At 35.6% G+C, this 12,552-nt stretch overlaps 1 protein-coding gene across 1 annotated transcript in view; it reads right to left on the reverse strand.

The window, feature by feature from the left end:
- The window catches only part of PREX2 (phosphatidylinositol-3,4,5-trisphosphate dependent Rac exchange factor 2), a 283,911-nt gene that overhangs the window by 68,329 nt on the left and 203,030 nt on the right, over positions 1-12,552 (reverse strand). The window contains exon 34 of the mRNA XM_072804340.1: positions 7,348-7,491. Coding sequence (XP_072660441.1) covers positions 7,348-7,491 — 144 coding nt within the window. The remainder of the gene's footprint in view (positions 1-7,347; positions 7,492-12,552) is intronic.

Consider the following 12,552-nt stretch of genomic DNA (forward strand, 5'->3'; position numbering starts at 1 on the left):
TCTTTATATTTAAACTTTATGCAATGGTACTTTTAACTTTTGGAGAGGAAACAAATCACATGGAAGTACTTAGAAATACAAGATCTCCTATGGAGAGGTTGCCAGCAACAGGAATGGCAATGGATCCAATGTGGAAATGTAAATTATTTCCCTTTGAAATTATTGCCACTCTTAAGGCTCCATTTTCAGCAGACTATTTCAAAATCGATTAAAAAATTAATCTTTCAAAACTGCTAAATGCAATAGCTTCTAAACTAATAGATTTCTTCAAATTGACAAAAACATCACCATTTTGGTGGCAAAATAGAAAAGTTATTACTATTTTTTTCATTGCTATTTTTTAAAAATATTTCAAATTTTTATTTAAATTCCAGTTACTTAACATACAGTTTCAGGAGTAGAATTTAGTGATTCACCACTTACATATAACACCCAGTGCTCATCACAAGTTCATTACTAATATTTACTGTGCTGTTTTCTAAACTCGCCAGATTTCTACAGCACTGGAGAAACAAAAAAAGCTTTTAGAGTATTATTCAATTTGAAATAAAGATGGTATTATTGGCTTATAATTAAGAAATCACTTATGGAAAATTAGAGAGATGCTTACTACATTTACTTCAGCACATGATATCAAATTTGTGGGTGGTTTTAAGGATTACTTGTTTACTCATTATGACTTGTGGATTAATTAGAATATTTGTAACTGGTTCAGCAAGCTTCTGGTCCTGATTACATACAAGAAATAAAAAAAAGTCTTCCTGATAAAAATAATCCTCAAGTAAATGCCACATTCATTTCCATTAATGAGATGTTATTTGTGAGAGGCAAATATTCAGAGGATTCAGTCTATCAATAGTCATCCTTCAATGTGAATTCCTCTTACTGGTTGTAAAGCTAATAATGAAAGTCCTTGCGTGGGAGTAAAACTACCACTTCCACTCCTTAGTAGTTGTATGACCTTAGGCATGTTCATTAAAATCCAAGATGCTCAGGTTCCTCATTTGTGAAATGGAAAATAAGAGCACCTACTAATTATGATTCTTGGGAAATAATTAAATCAAATAAAGTATTAAGAGACCCATGACTTTTTTTTACTGAATGTGTTTTACATATTAGGCAACATGTCCAATGCCGGTAGGCATTAATCTAATTCAATTTCTAGGAATACAGATTATGCAGAAGTGTGCTTAGCCAAACAGGATGTTCTGGGAAATAAAGATGTCCATGCAAAGACACTTCAATTTGTAATTGAAGATCAGAAAGACTGGAAGGAGAACACTAGGAAGGAGCCACAGGGAAACTGGGGGTGAGGGGTGGGGTGGGGACACATACAAAGACATCTATGTTTTTATAAAATTTAGATTTTATAGAAATCTAAAATCTAGATTTTAGAAAAAATTTCTCAAATTTTTATAAAAGTCTTGATACCTCAGTTTTGGCCAAAACATCCAGTACTGCTCTAAAAGCTTGCTGCCATATAAAAACAAACTGGTATTTTTATGACATTCCTTGACAATATTTCCAAATTAGCAACAGTTAAAATGCACAATTATGTGGAAATTTTTTAAATGGGGAAAATGTCTAATAATCAGCAAAATGTTATGGCACATATGTAGGGTTATGAGGAAATGAACAAAAACAACAAAAAAGACAAGTTCTGTGTTTAGAAGGTACACTCCATGGCAAAGAAGAGGAAAGCACAACATTCCTGACTTTAGATGAATAGCTTGGTTATTTATCATTAAAATACAAGAAAATAGAATAATTTTTACCAGATTTAATTTCTATACTCAGCAAAAGTAAGTTAAATATATATAAAATGCCCAAACTTCCAAGTTTGTCCTCTTCTCAGCATTTTCTTGTCTAGTTTCCTTAATTCTCATCCAGATAACAATGTTTTATGTTTCTTAAAAGTAGTATTGACATATTTGGTTGCATGAATATTTAATAGCATTTAATTAAAGGCAGTATTGAAAATACGATGACTTTCTTGTTTGCTTATTTTCCTTCTATCATTTTTGAATTTGAGGAAGCAAATCATCCCGTCAAACTTAGTCAGCAAAAAAGAAAAACATAATGAATATTAGAGAAAAGTGAAGATTAAATTATTTTAAGACTGAAAATGAGCTGCATTTCCACTCACTCAAAATACCTTTCAAGACTTTTCCAGAAAAGGGACTGATCAGGAAAAATACAGAACATCTGAAGAACGATTTCATGAAATAGTTCCAATCAAGTAAGGCTCTTTCCTGATAGCACGAAGACACTTTAATGGTTAAATAAAACAAGATATCTGCACTGGTCAAGGTTGGTTAAAATTCTTCAGAACTGGTCACAATTTCCATGAGGAAAGCAGTTTAATCAATCACAGTAGGACCACTATGCATCGCTTCTCAGCCTTTTGGCTAAGATCAAGTCCAACAGAACCAGTATGCGAGAAAGAATGTGCTGCTTTTAAAGAGGGGTGGGTTCACATGCTTATAGACTGACTCTAACATTTAGGAAATTTCAATTCTGGGAACTGCTCCTTCTTTTATAAAAAGCTTTTTAATATTTCAATTTCAAATACTGTGTCAAACCCAAAGGGAAAAACTAAGAGGTTCATCTTTTAAAGGACCTAAAGTAGAGTTTTACAAAAATTTGAAATAAAAAAACCAAATATTTGAAGGAAGGAACCTTAGAAAATGACAGTTTATAACAAAATGTTCCCTTTTGTTTAAAAGAAAAAAAATGCCTTATGCTGGAATTTTTTTTAATTAAAAAAATAATAGAAGAGAAAAATGTTTATGTTTCTGGTTGATTTTAATTATTCTCTGAGAATAGAAAGATAGCTTAGAAAGATAGAAGAGTTAGGATTTATAGTTTCTGGTGCCAGAAGGGCTTCATAAGGGCTGAAAAACAAATATACATGAAAGTGTGTTTGTGGAGAAAGCACCAGCATCACATGTTCCAGTTAGCGTAAGGAAAACCACTGTAAGAGACCCAGGGAACAGGTGCTTAACAATACTTTACAAAGAAAGGATACCATATTCCAGGACACAGTGTAACCAAAATCAAAGACCTTTAATGATGCCATGTCCCTAATAGGCGGAATACAGGAGTCTAGGAACAAAGGGTGGAAGCAGAAAGGACCCTGTTTAACATCTATTGAGGGTGGAATGGTGTCCTCCAAAACGATACAACAGAAGTCCTAACCCGTGGTGACAGCAAACATGGCCTAAATTTTACATAGGGTATTTGCAGAGACATCAGCTTATAATGAGGTTAGGCCCAAATCCAATGACCTGTGTTCTCATAAGAAGAGGGAAAGTTGCACAGAGATACAGAGAAAGACACACAGAGGGAAGATAGTCATGTGAAGACAGAAGCAGAGACTGTCATTATGCTGTCACAAGCCGAGGAATGCCAGGACTGATGGTATAGAAGGTAAGGAAGGATTCCTCTTTAGAGCCTTCCAAGGGAGCCTGGCCTTTTGGCATCTTGATTTCAGATTTCTAGCCACCAGAATGATGATAGGATAAATTTCTGTTGTTTTGAGCCACCCAGTTTCTGGTAATTTGTTATGGCAGCCCTGGAAAACTAATACAGCATCAGTCTCAGTGCCTCAACTTGTGGATGTGTGCTCCCTAGCCCCAAAACTCTGGCTCTGTGGGTTTATAAAGTCCTGATCCCCAAAGAGGTACGCTTTCCCAAGGAGACAAGGAAGGGGTCCCACTGAACATTAGCTATGGTTGCCACCGGGGCACTGGAGACTCCTTGTGCCAAGGCACCCAGGAAGTGCAATCACTGTCTTGCCAAGGTTGGTAGACCCTAATCATCATAAGGAAGGGGGGCTATTATTAAATAGTGAGAACAGGAAGGAACATGTTCGGAACCCAGTGAATCAGGTCCTTCTTAGTACTTCCTTATCCAAATTTGATAGTAAATGGACAAATGCAGGAACCCAGGCCTGAGAAACGAAGAGTGAACAGGGGGATCAGGCCTCTAGGTCTTGCTCACACCTCTGAGACTGAAAGGCACAGGCTGAGGGCAAGGCTGATCTACAAGGAATACAAGAGGGAAAATGAGCATCTGTTGCAGCCCCAAGACAAGCTGTAGCAGCAGGGGCTATTGCTTGTCTTCTTCCCATGCTTCTTCTAGAAGGGACCCCATCAGAGTCATGAAGGAGCCACTTCTAGACTTGACTTGAATGGATCTAGGGGTACAAGGTGTGGACCATGGCAGGTCACCCACTTGGAACTCCTTTCAGAAAAGATGAGCTTATTGCCTAGTTATTAGGATTGCCAGAAGATATCCCTCAGCCGTCATTAGGGCATCTTTAGTCTTTGCGGAAGAAAACTGTTCCACTCAAATCAGATCTCCTAGGGGCAGGCTGCAACCTAATGACTTAAAAACACAAGTGAAAATGCCCAGCCCCCTCGCCCTGGCTCCCCCAAATCTGGAAGTATCAAACCTTTGAGAAATGGATTAATCTGATTAATCAAAGATTAACTGGATAATTGCACAGTGTTTCCTAATCAGGTCCACACTGACCTGTGCTTTCTCACTCCCGGCGAACCTTAGAGTCAAGGGCAAAGCTTCTAAAATATACTGGTTTCTGAGCCTTATGTCCCAGAGATTCTGATTGAATCAGTTTAATGTGGGAGCAAGCTTGGGTATTTTCTAAAACCTACTCAAAGTTGACTAATGTGCAGCTCGTATTGAAAACCACGGAAAAATGGTGTGAAAACATGCCAGTGGGGAGTGGGTGGAGGAAGTGACCCTGAATATCTATCCTCCTTTCTCTCGTCTTCATACAGTTTATAATTACTTGCTATATCTTGCTAAGGACTTGAGGATCCCAACAGGGTTAATTCCCTGACCTGTAGGAAGTACAGATGCCTGCTACGGTCTGATCTTCACCTTCTTAGCATTTTGGTTATGCTCTGTGCTGACTTTCCTGTCTGGCTGCTGTTGCTGTGATCTTTATGTAAATCTGTACCCCTTGTTCTATCTGATGAGATTCCTGTTCTCCTGTAGGCCTGGCCTTCAGTGACACAAGTTCTCTAAAGCTTATTCTATAGGCACTGGAATTCCTGATCTTGCCACTGGTGCCTTCTCTGCAGGGTGCCCTCCTTTGCAGAAGGATCCATTCAGGCAAGAAAAATGGGAAGAAACCAGTATGTCCTTCCTGTCCTAAGTACATGCATCCAACAGACAACTCTATAAGGGCTGACATAAATAATTTTTCCAAGAGGCTTTCAAATTTATCTCATTTTTCTATTTTTTTTATTTGCCAGCCAAGATCGACGTACATATGTATATCTAAAACTGAAAGCCTTCGAGTAAACATTCAATTCTGGACAGACACCTTTTGGAGTCTCTTCATCTACCACCACTTTCAGTTACCAGCTGGTAATCTCTCGTCAAGCTAGGGCTGAATTTCCTGGGCTTCTCTCAATCTGATGAATAGGGAGAGTGACTAATAATGAATTCTCATGGAGTTTTAAGAGTGCAGAAGAACTTCCGCAACCCCGTTAAATAGCAGTCTTATCACTGACACAGTTCTAATGAGACAAGCTGTTTGCCAGTCTTCTTTCCCTATGACCTCAATAGCAGAAGCATTTCCACTGAGGCTTTTCATATTTTATTGCGGTGTGAATATTAAAACCTAATGTTAGCTATGGTTCTTCTTTACATTTTAAAAAGCAATGTGGTATTCACACTGAAATAATATATATTTAGGCATTTTTAAAAATTAGTTTTGGCCATAAGCATTTTTTAAAATTAGTTTTGGCCATAATTATAAATTAGAGGTTACTTGGAAGATACTCTTCCTCTTCCTATGAACATTTGCTGCTGGGTATGAATATTCAGCTATTTATGGCTGATGTGTCACAAATGTAATAAATTTTTTGAAAAGATGCAAAATGCCATCTGTCATCTCCGTCATGATTTCAAAGGCAGAATTTTTAAAAAGATAAATAAAGGAAAGAAAGGAAAGAATCTTTAATAACTGTAAACTCTGGTTAAACCCTATAAAAGTTAACATTCCAGACCAGCATCCTTCCGTCTTCTAAAACTATCTATCTGTGTAATGGCTTTTAACATATTTTAGGCTAACCTGTTTTCCTAACATAGCTCCAAAAGTCTATTTTTGCTATTTCTTTTTTTTTTCCATTCTTTTTTCATTACAGAATCTTGTATACCTAATGGACCCTACCACAATCCTCCAAAGAAAAATGAAAATAACTTCTAATAACTCCTAAGATCTTCTCTGCAACTAACATTTTTCTCTATTTAAAGGTATTCTTACCAAGTATCTCTTTGAGGTAGTCATTGTTTTTAAACCATGGCAATTGAAGGAAGGGTAATCTATCCTTTAGAATTATAATAATATGCATATGGTACAGGAATTTTCACTTGGCAGTAGATTATGATTTCATATGCCTATCTGTTCTTCAGTTACAGAGATTGATTTTCTCTACACTTCATTTTTATTAGAATATTAAAATTCCACAGCAAAACCAATGCAGTTCTTGAAAACTCAATGAAAGAAAAAATGAAAGGCTCTATGGAATTGCTCACAGAAATTGATATAATCTTGTGACCACAGCATGAGTTTAAAAAAAATAAATCATAGACCTGAAGAAGCTACAATAAAATAATCTGGACTCCTGATCGTTTGAGGCTTGTATTTGTGACCCCAGAAAAAAAAAAAAAAAAAAAAAGATCCAGGACCTTCCCTTGGAAACCCAGTTCATTGCAAGAATCTTCTTACTCATGTTACACTAAATTCATTTTATTGCATTAAAACTCATTGTTCATTTGCGAAAACAATTTTTTTATTTACAAAAGGAATATATTTTATTAACCAAAAATGACATAAAGGAGGAAAACTCAAAGAATAAAAAATCATCATCAATTTAATCACCCAATGACGTTGAAAATATTTTATGTACATTTAAGTATATATGTACCTGAATTACATTATGCATAAATTATTTTTTGTGGCCTGCATGTGCATATACCCCAATTTTTTTCTATTTCATAAAATATTTTTAACCATACAGTTTTAATGACTCTCCCATAATTTATTTAAGCCAAATTAATTTATCTATTTAAACCACCCACGTCTTGTTTCCCTACTATAAATACTGTTACAGTCCTATTTAATAAACATTTAAACCTTATATTATTGTTTCCGTAATAAACATTCCTGGAAGTAAAAATATTACTAGGTACTACGAAGGAATTTTTGAATTAATGGAAAAAATAAAAATTCATGATGGTTACAATTACATGTATTTTTAAAAATCGATAAAGATAAAAAAAATTAAGTACATAAAAAGGAAAGCAGTTTACCTTGTGCAAAAAGAACAGGATGAATTTTAAACCCTCCTCCATTTTTCAAACGTTGAGGCAGTTGTTCAAAGTGATAACTATCAATGTAGAAGTAAACTTTCAGAGCCTGCCGGCTTCCCTCCGCTTGATAAGTAAGAGGAACATCTAAAATGACATTTAATGTTACATTACTTCCCCAAATCAGGATATGTTATAGAGTATATTTGTTAACTTTTTAAAAGATCTTGATAATCCACTAGAAACTAATATATTAAAAGTACCCTTGTATGTTAAGTTCAAGTTAGGCAAACTTGCTATTCAGTGAAAGAGCATTAAATCAGATTCTCATTAGCTAAAGCAACAGATTTATTACTGTACTGTATATAAAATTCTACAATAGGAAACTTTGTTACACTTTGACACACCAGATGTCTCACTTAACTAAATGAGAAGTTTAGTTACACATGGTTTGGAATCAGAATCTCCCAGGGCATCTGCCTCATTCATATTTTAGTCAAAATGAGTCCTTGGGGTACAATTCCTAAGCAGTGTACAAGAAATTGGGTACATAGCAACCATTATCAAAATTAGCATGGGTTTTGCAAGTTCCATTCCCTGAGCACCAGATCAAAACCATATTACCTCTTTTGATGCACTAGAGTCATTAGAAATTGTCCATCCAAATTCTTTTCATTTTCTCAAAGATCCTAAATTTAATTACTCAAAAACAAAAAAACAAAACCCCCAACTCTAAAAAAAAAAAAAAAAAAAACAACAACTTGAAAATCTACAAAGCTGTAGGAGTATTTCACAGTGCAATCATAAATCCTTTTCTTTTTTTTTTTTTTCATAAATCCTTTTCATTTTGCAACTTATCCATGACAAATCATTTCCAATTCATTAAGAAAGAATGTAAAATCTTCTTAAAAAGCTGGGATAGTCATCTTAAGCAGTTAAAAATTAAGGCAAAAATATTATAGACATTTAATACATTTTCTTGACTTAATATCTGTTACTTCTAACCTGTTTCTTTTTTTTAAGATTTTATTTATTTATTCATGAGAGACACAGAGAGAGAGACAGAGACATAGGCAAAGAAAGGAGCAGGCTCCATGCAGGGAAATCCCATGTGGGACTTGATTCCAGAATTCCGGGATCATGACCTGAGCCAAAGGCAGATGCTCAACTACTGAGCCACCCAGGTGCCCCTCTAACCTGTTTCTTGAATAAAATTATATGTAAAGGCAGAGTTCAAGGTTAAATACTATTAATGAATGGAGATTCCAGGTTTTTAATTAAATGAATCTAATTTTGTGTATCAATAGCAGAGATATTGTATTAACATCTACAAGTTTCTTTTATGTCATATAATAAGCGCCTATTTTATTTTTGTTTCTACATTTTTAAGGGAGGCATAAAGGATTTTGGTTTAGGAAAAAGAGCATTATTTCTCAGTTGAAGACTTAGAAATTAACTGGATTTTAATGATTGGGAAAATCCTGTTTTCCCCTGGCCGTATAATAAAGAAAAAGGATGCATGAACACTAAAGAAAATACCGATGTGTATATACTAAGAATTCGGATCTTCTTTTTCATTCAATGAATTTCATTTATATTCAATTTTTAGAATTCCATTCCTTTATTCTTTGGCACCAATGTGGCCAATCTCTGTTATCAAATGGATGATGGTTTTGAAAGGAAAATAACACAACAGTAGGAGTTCCATATTATAGGAATAACAACAAATAAAGATGCTATATCAGGAACTAAGAAGCGGAGAATGACCGAAAATTATCAAGTATATTAAATTTAAAATGAAGTTAAAACTGAGAGTGAAAGAATGAAGACTTTCTCTCAAAGTAACTGTTATACCTATAAAAGTGCATAATAATGTGGAGCTGAAGATTGCTGTCTCTTATTTGTGGAAATTCATCTACTATGAAAAACAAACCTGATGATTAGGAATATGTAATGAGTAAAGGCATCAAAAATATTATTGCATGAGGAAAAGGTTTCTGGTCCCACCCTACAGAGGGATTAATTCTCAAGAGGAATTTCAGCAGCAGCATCCCATCCCTGTAAACATGGTCCTCCATCACTGAATGAGTTTGGAAATAAGTCTCTAAGAAGTTGTTAGTTCCCTTTGCCTGAATTGCTCTTCCTTGACCCTCTGCAGGGTTGGGTCTTGCTGGTCCTTTGGATTTCAGTTTAAAAGCTATTTCTGCTAAGAGCCCTTCCCTGTTGACTCCTTAAAAAGCCACTTTACCCTCACTCTTCATATATTGCTTATTTCCTGCACTGGATTTATCATGGCCCTAACCATCTATGCTGTTGATTCTTCCTTTGTTTTCTTCCAAATAGGCTGTGAGCTCCTTCATGATTGGGACATGTCTGTCCTATTCACCATGGCATCCACAGTTCCAGGTACAATGGAAAGAGTCGAAGCTCAAAAATATCCATTCTCCTAATCACTATAGTAAAATTACCTGTATCACCATAAAAGGTGTGTGTGTGTGGGGGGGGGGGAGATCTGCTATCATTCTTCTCCAAAAACAGGAAGATTTTCTATAAAATATATTGTTTTATACAGCCTAATCATTTAGCTTACTTATTCCTCCTTCACTAATTACATAATATGGCATAGGAAGGATCCCATACTTCCCCTGTACTGTACTGGGGACATTCCCCATCTATCCCTTTGTATCTCTCACTAGTTTCTAAGCTGCATGCCAACAGGGTCCTTATTTTATTTAGTCACTCCTGTATCTCCAGAACTTAGTTCAGTATCTGGTATGGTGTTTATACTTAATAATTATTTTTTCAAGGAAAATAAAATGTCTTCAATCAAGACATTTGAGTTCTACGTGCTTGGCATGCCATATTTCTTCAGAATCTCATTATTCTTTAATGCAAAAAATATGACTATGAGAAATGCTAAATACAGCTTTTTAAAAAGAATAGAGTAATAAAGTGAGGAGGATGGATTCAAGTATTTACTGCATACTACTATAAGCCTCATATAATGCCAGAGAATTTCAAATACATTATCTTCTGAAAGCCCCGTGAGTCAGGAAAGCTAGCATTCTCCCGTTTGCGGATGAGAGGGGTGCAGGGTTGGAATTCAAGTTTCTTATCTTTAAAGCCAGTGTTCTCTTTACATCTTCATGTTTCCTCCCGTCTGTACTGGGTCCTTCCCTCAAAGACACACGCAGCCAAACTAGTCTTTGCTATAGTGATGCAAATTAATTTGCATCTGACTCCTCTGCTTCTAAGCTCACAGAAAGATCAAATCATATGCAATTAATAATAAAGCTCTAGTTTCCTTACATCATTTAAATAAGATGTGATGACATTTGGGTATTGAAAAATTCTCTTCTTTCCTGAATCAACTTAAAAGGATAACTACATTCCTGTCATCGCTGTTAGGAACTTGCTTGGAATATCTAGTAATGTACACAGAAGTGACCTTTCATTAGGGATCTGTTTTCTCAGAAGTTGAGGGTATGCTTCAGGGAAACACTTAAAAAATATATATGAATTTTTATGTTTGTCACAGATACACATACGTGTACATACTAATATTACTTATATGGTCTTAATTATTTAATCTTTAATCTTTATTTTTCAATGTGCCGAAGTTAAATCTCTCATGGTAGCTATGCAATAAGTAAATATTTTATAGAGCTTATAACCCAGGTCCCTTGCCTGCTTGTTCAACAGACCATTCACCAGTAATGTCATATTTGAACTACGGAAAACAGTACTCCTGTGAGCTTATGGGTCCTCAAGCAAAATTTAAAAGAAAAAGCAGGTTATGTTGTGAAAACAGAGTTTTGCTGCCTCCGGCAAAATTATGCCTACATTATTAAATTAAATGAAAATGTATTCTACTTTATACATGCCCACAGAAGACCATACAATTTGTTCAAATAATATTATCCTTATGAATTAATCCCCTTTACCAAGTTCTCTCTTGAATATAATCCAAGTCCTTAACATTGTATTCATGTTCTCATTCTTTATCATTTATCAGTGAAGATGAAATTTTAATAAAATTCTGTTCTGTCTAGCTTCATAATTTAATACATACAGAGTCAACTGTTACCATCCCCACAGCTACCCACAAGGTCAAGTCACCATCAACATCATCTTTCAACCTGGGTCACTGTAGTAGCTTCGTAACTGGTCGCTCTGTTTCTGTCCTTATCCCCAGTAATCCTCTATTCAACCCAGCAGTCAGAGTCAGCCTTCAATATATAAGTCAGATCAGGGCAGCCCAGGTGGCTCAGCGATTTAGTGCAGCCTTCAGCCCAGGGTGTGGTCCTGGAGACCCGGGATCGAGTCCCACGTCAGGCTCCCTGCGTGAAGCCTGCTAATCCCTCTGCTTGTGTCTGTCTCTCTCTGTGTCTCTCATGAACAAATAAGTAAAATCTTAAAAAAAAAATTAGTCAGTTCATGTCATTCCTCTGCTCCATGGCTTAACTAGACAGGAGTTCTTCCAATGATCTGGCCTCCTCTCTGTTCCCATCCCCTGCTCTTTATCCTCGCTCATGCTGCTCCAGCCACCCAGGCTTCCTTGCTATCCTGAGAGAATCTGGGACATCCCTCTTCCAAATACCTCTCCACCCCTTCAGGTCTTTGCTCTCCTTGTTGATAAGGCTTTCCTAGCTTGTTAAATATTTGCAACTTCTCACCTGTCCCTGCATTGCTATCCATTGTTCTCTTCTATTTCCCTTCAGACATTCATATTATTGTCTTCTAGTTTATGTTCAAATTATTTATGTTGTGTATTATTTATCTCTCCCCATTTGAATATCAGTTCCAAGAGAGATATATTTGCTTAGTACTCTACTGTATTCAACACCTAGAATTGCACTTGGCCATGAGTAGGCATTTAAGGCATTTTTGATGAATGAATGAATGCTTATCATTCTTAAATCAGATCATGCATTGAATGAATATTTATTGGGTCCCTATTTATCATAGTACACATTAGAAATATGGAAATAAATGAGAACCTTTCCCAGCCCTGAAGAAGCTCACATTGTCTACCTTATGTACTACATAGGACCTTCACAACTTAGAAAAAAACAAGAGACAGAAAATAAATAAATAACAAACTGCTCAAGATTTCTTGGGTTGATAGATACATTTTAAACCTATTCTTAACAATGTTGAAATGGTAGATAAATAATGATAACTTGCAGCAATGTATAAAGATTAAAA

Source organism: Canis lupus, chromosome 28 (genome assembly GCF_048164855.1).
Source record: "Canis lupus baileyi chromosome 28, mCanLup2.hap1, whole genome shotgun sequence".
NCBI lineage: Eukaryota > Metazoa > Chordata > Mammalia > Carnivora > Canidae > Canis > Canis lupus.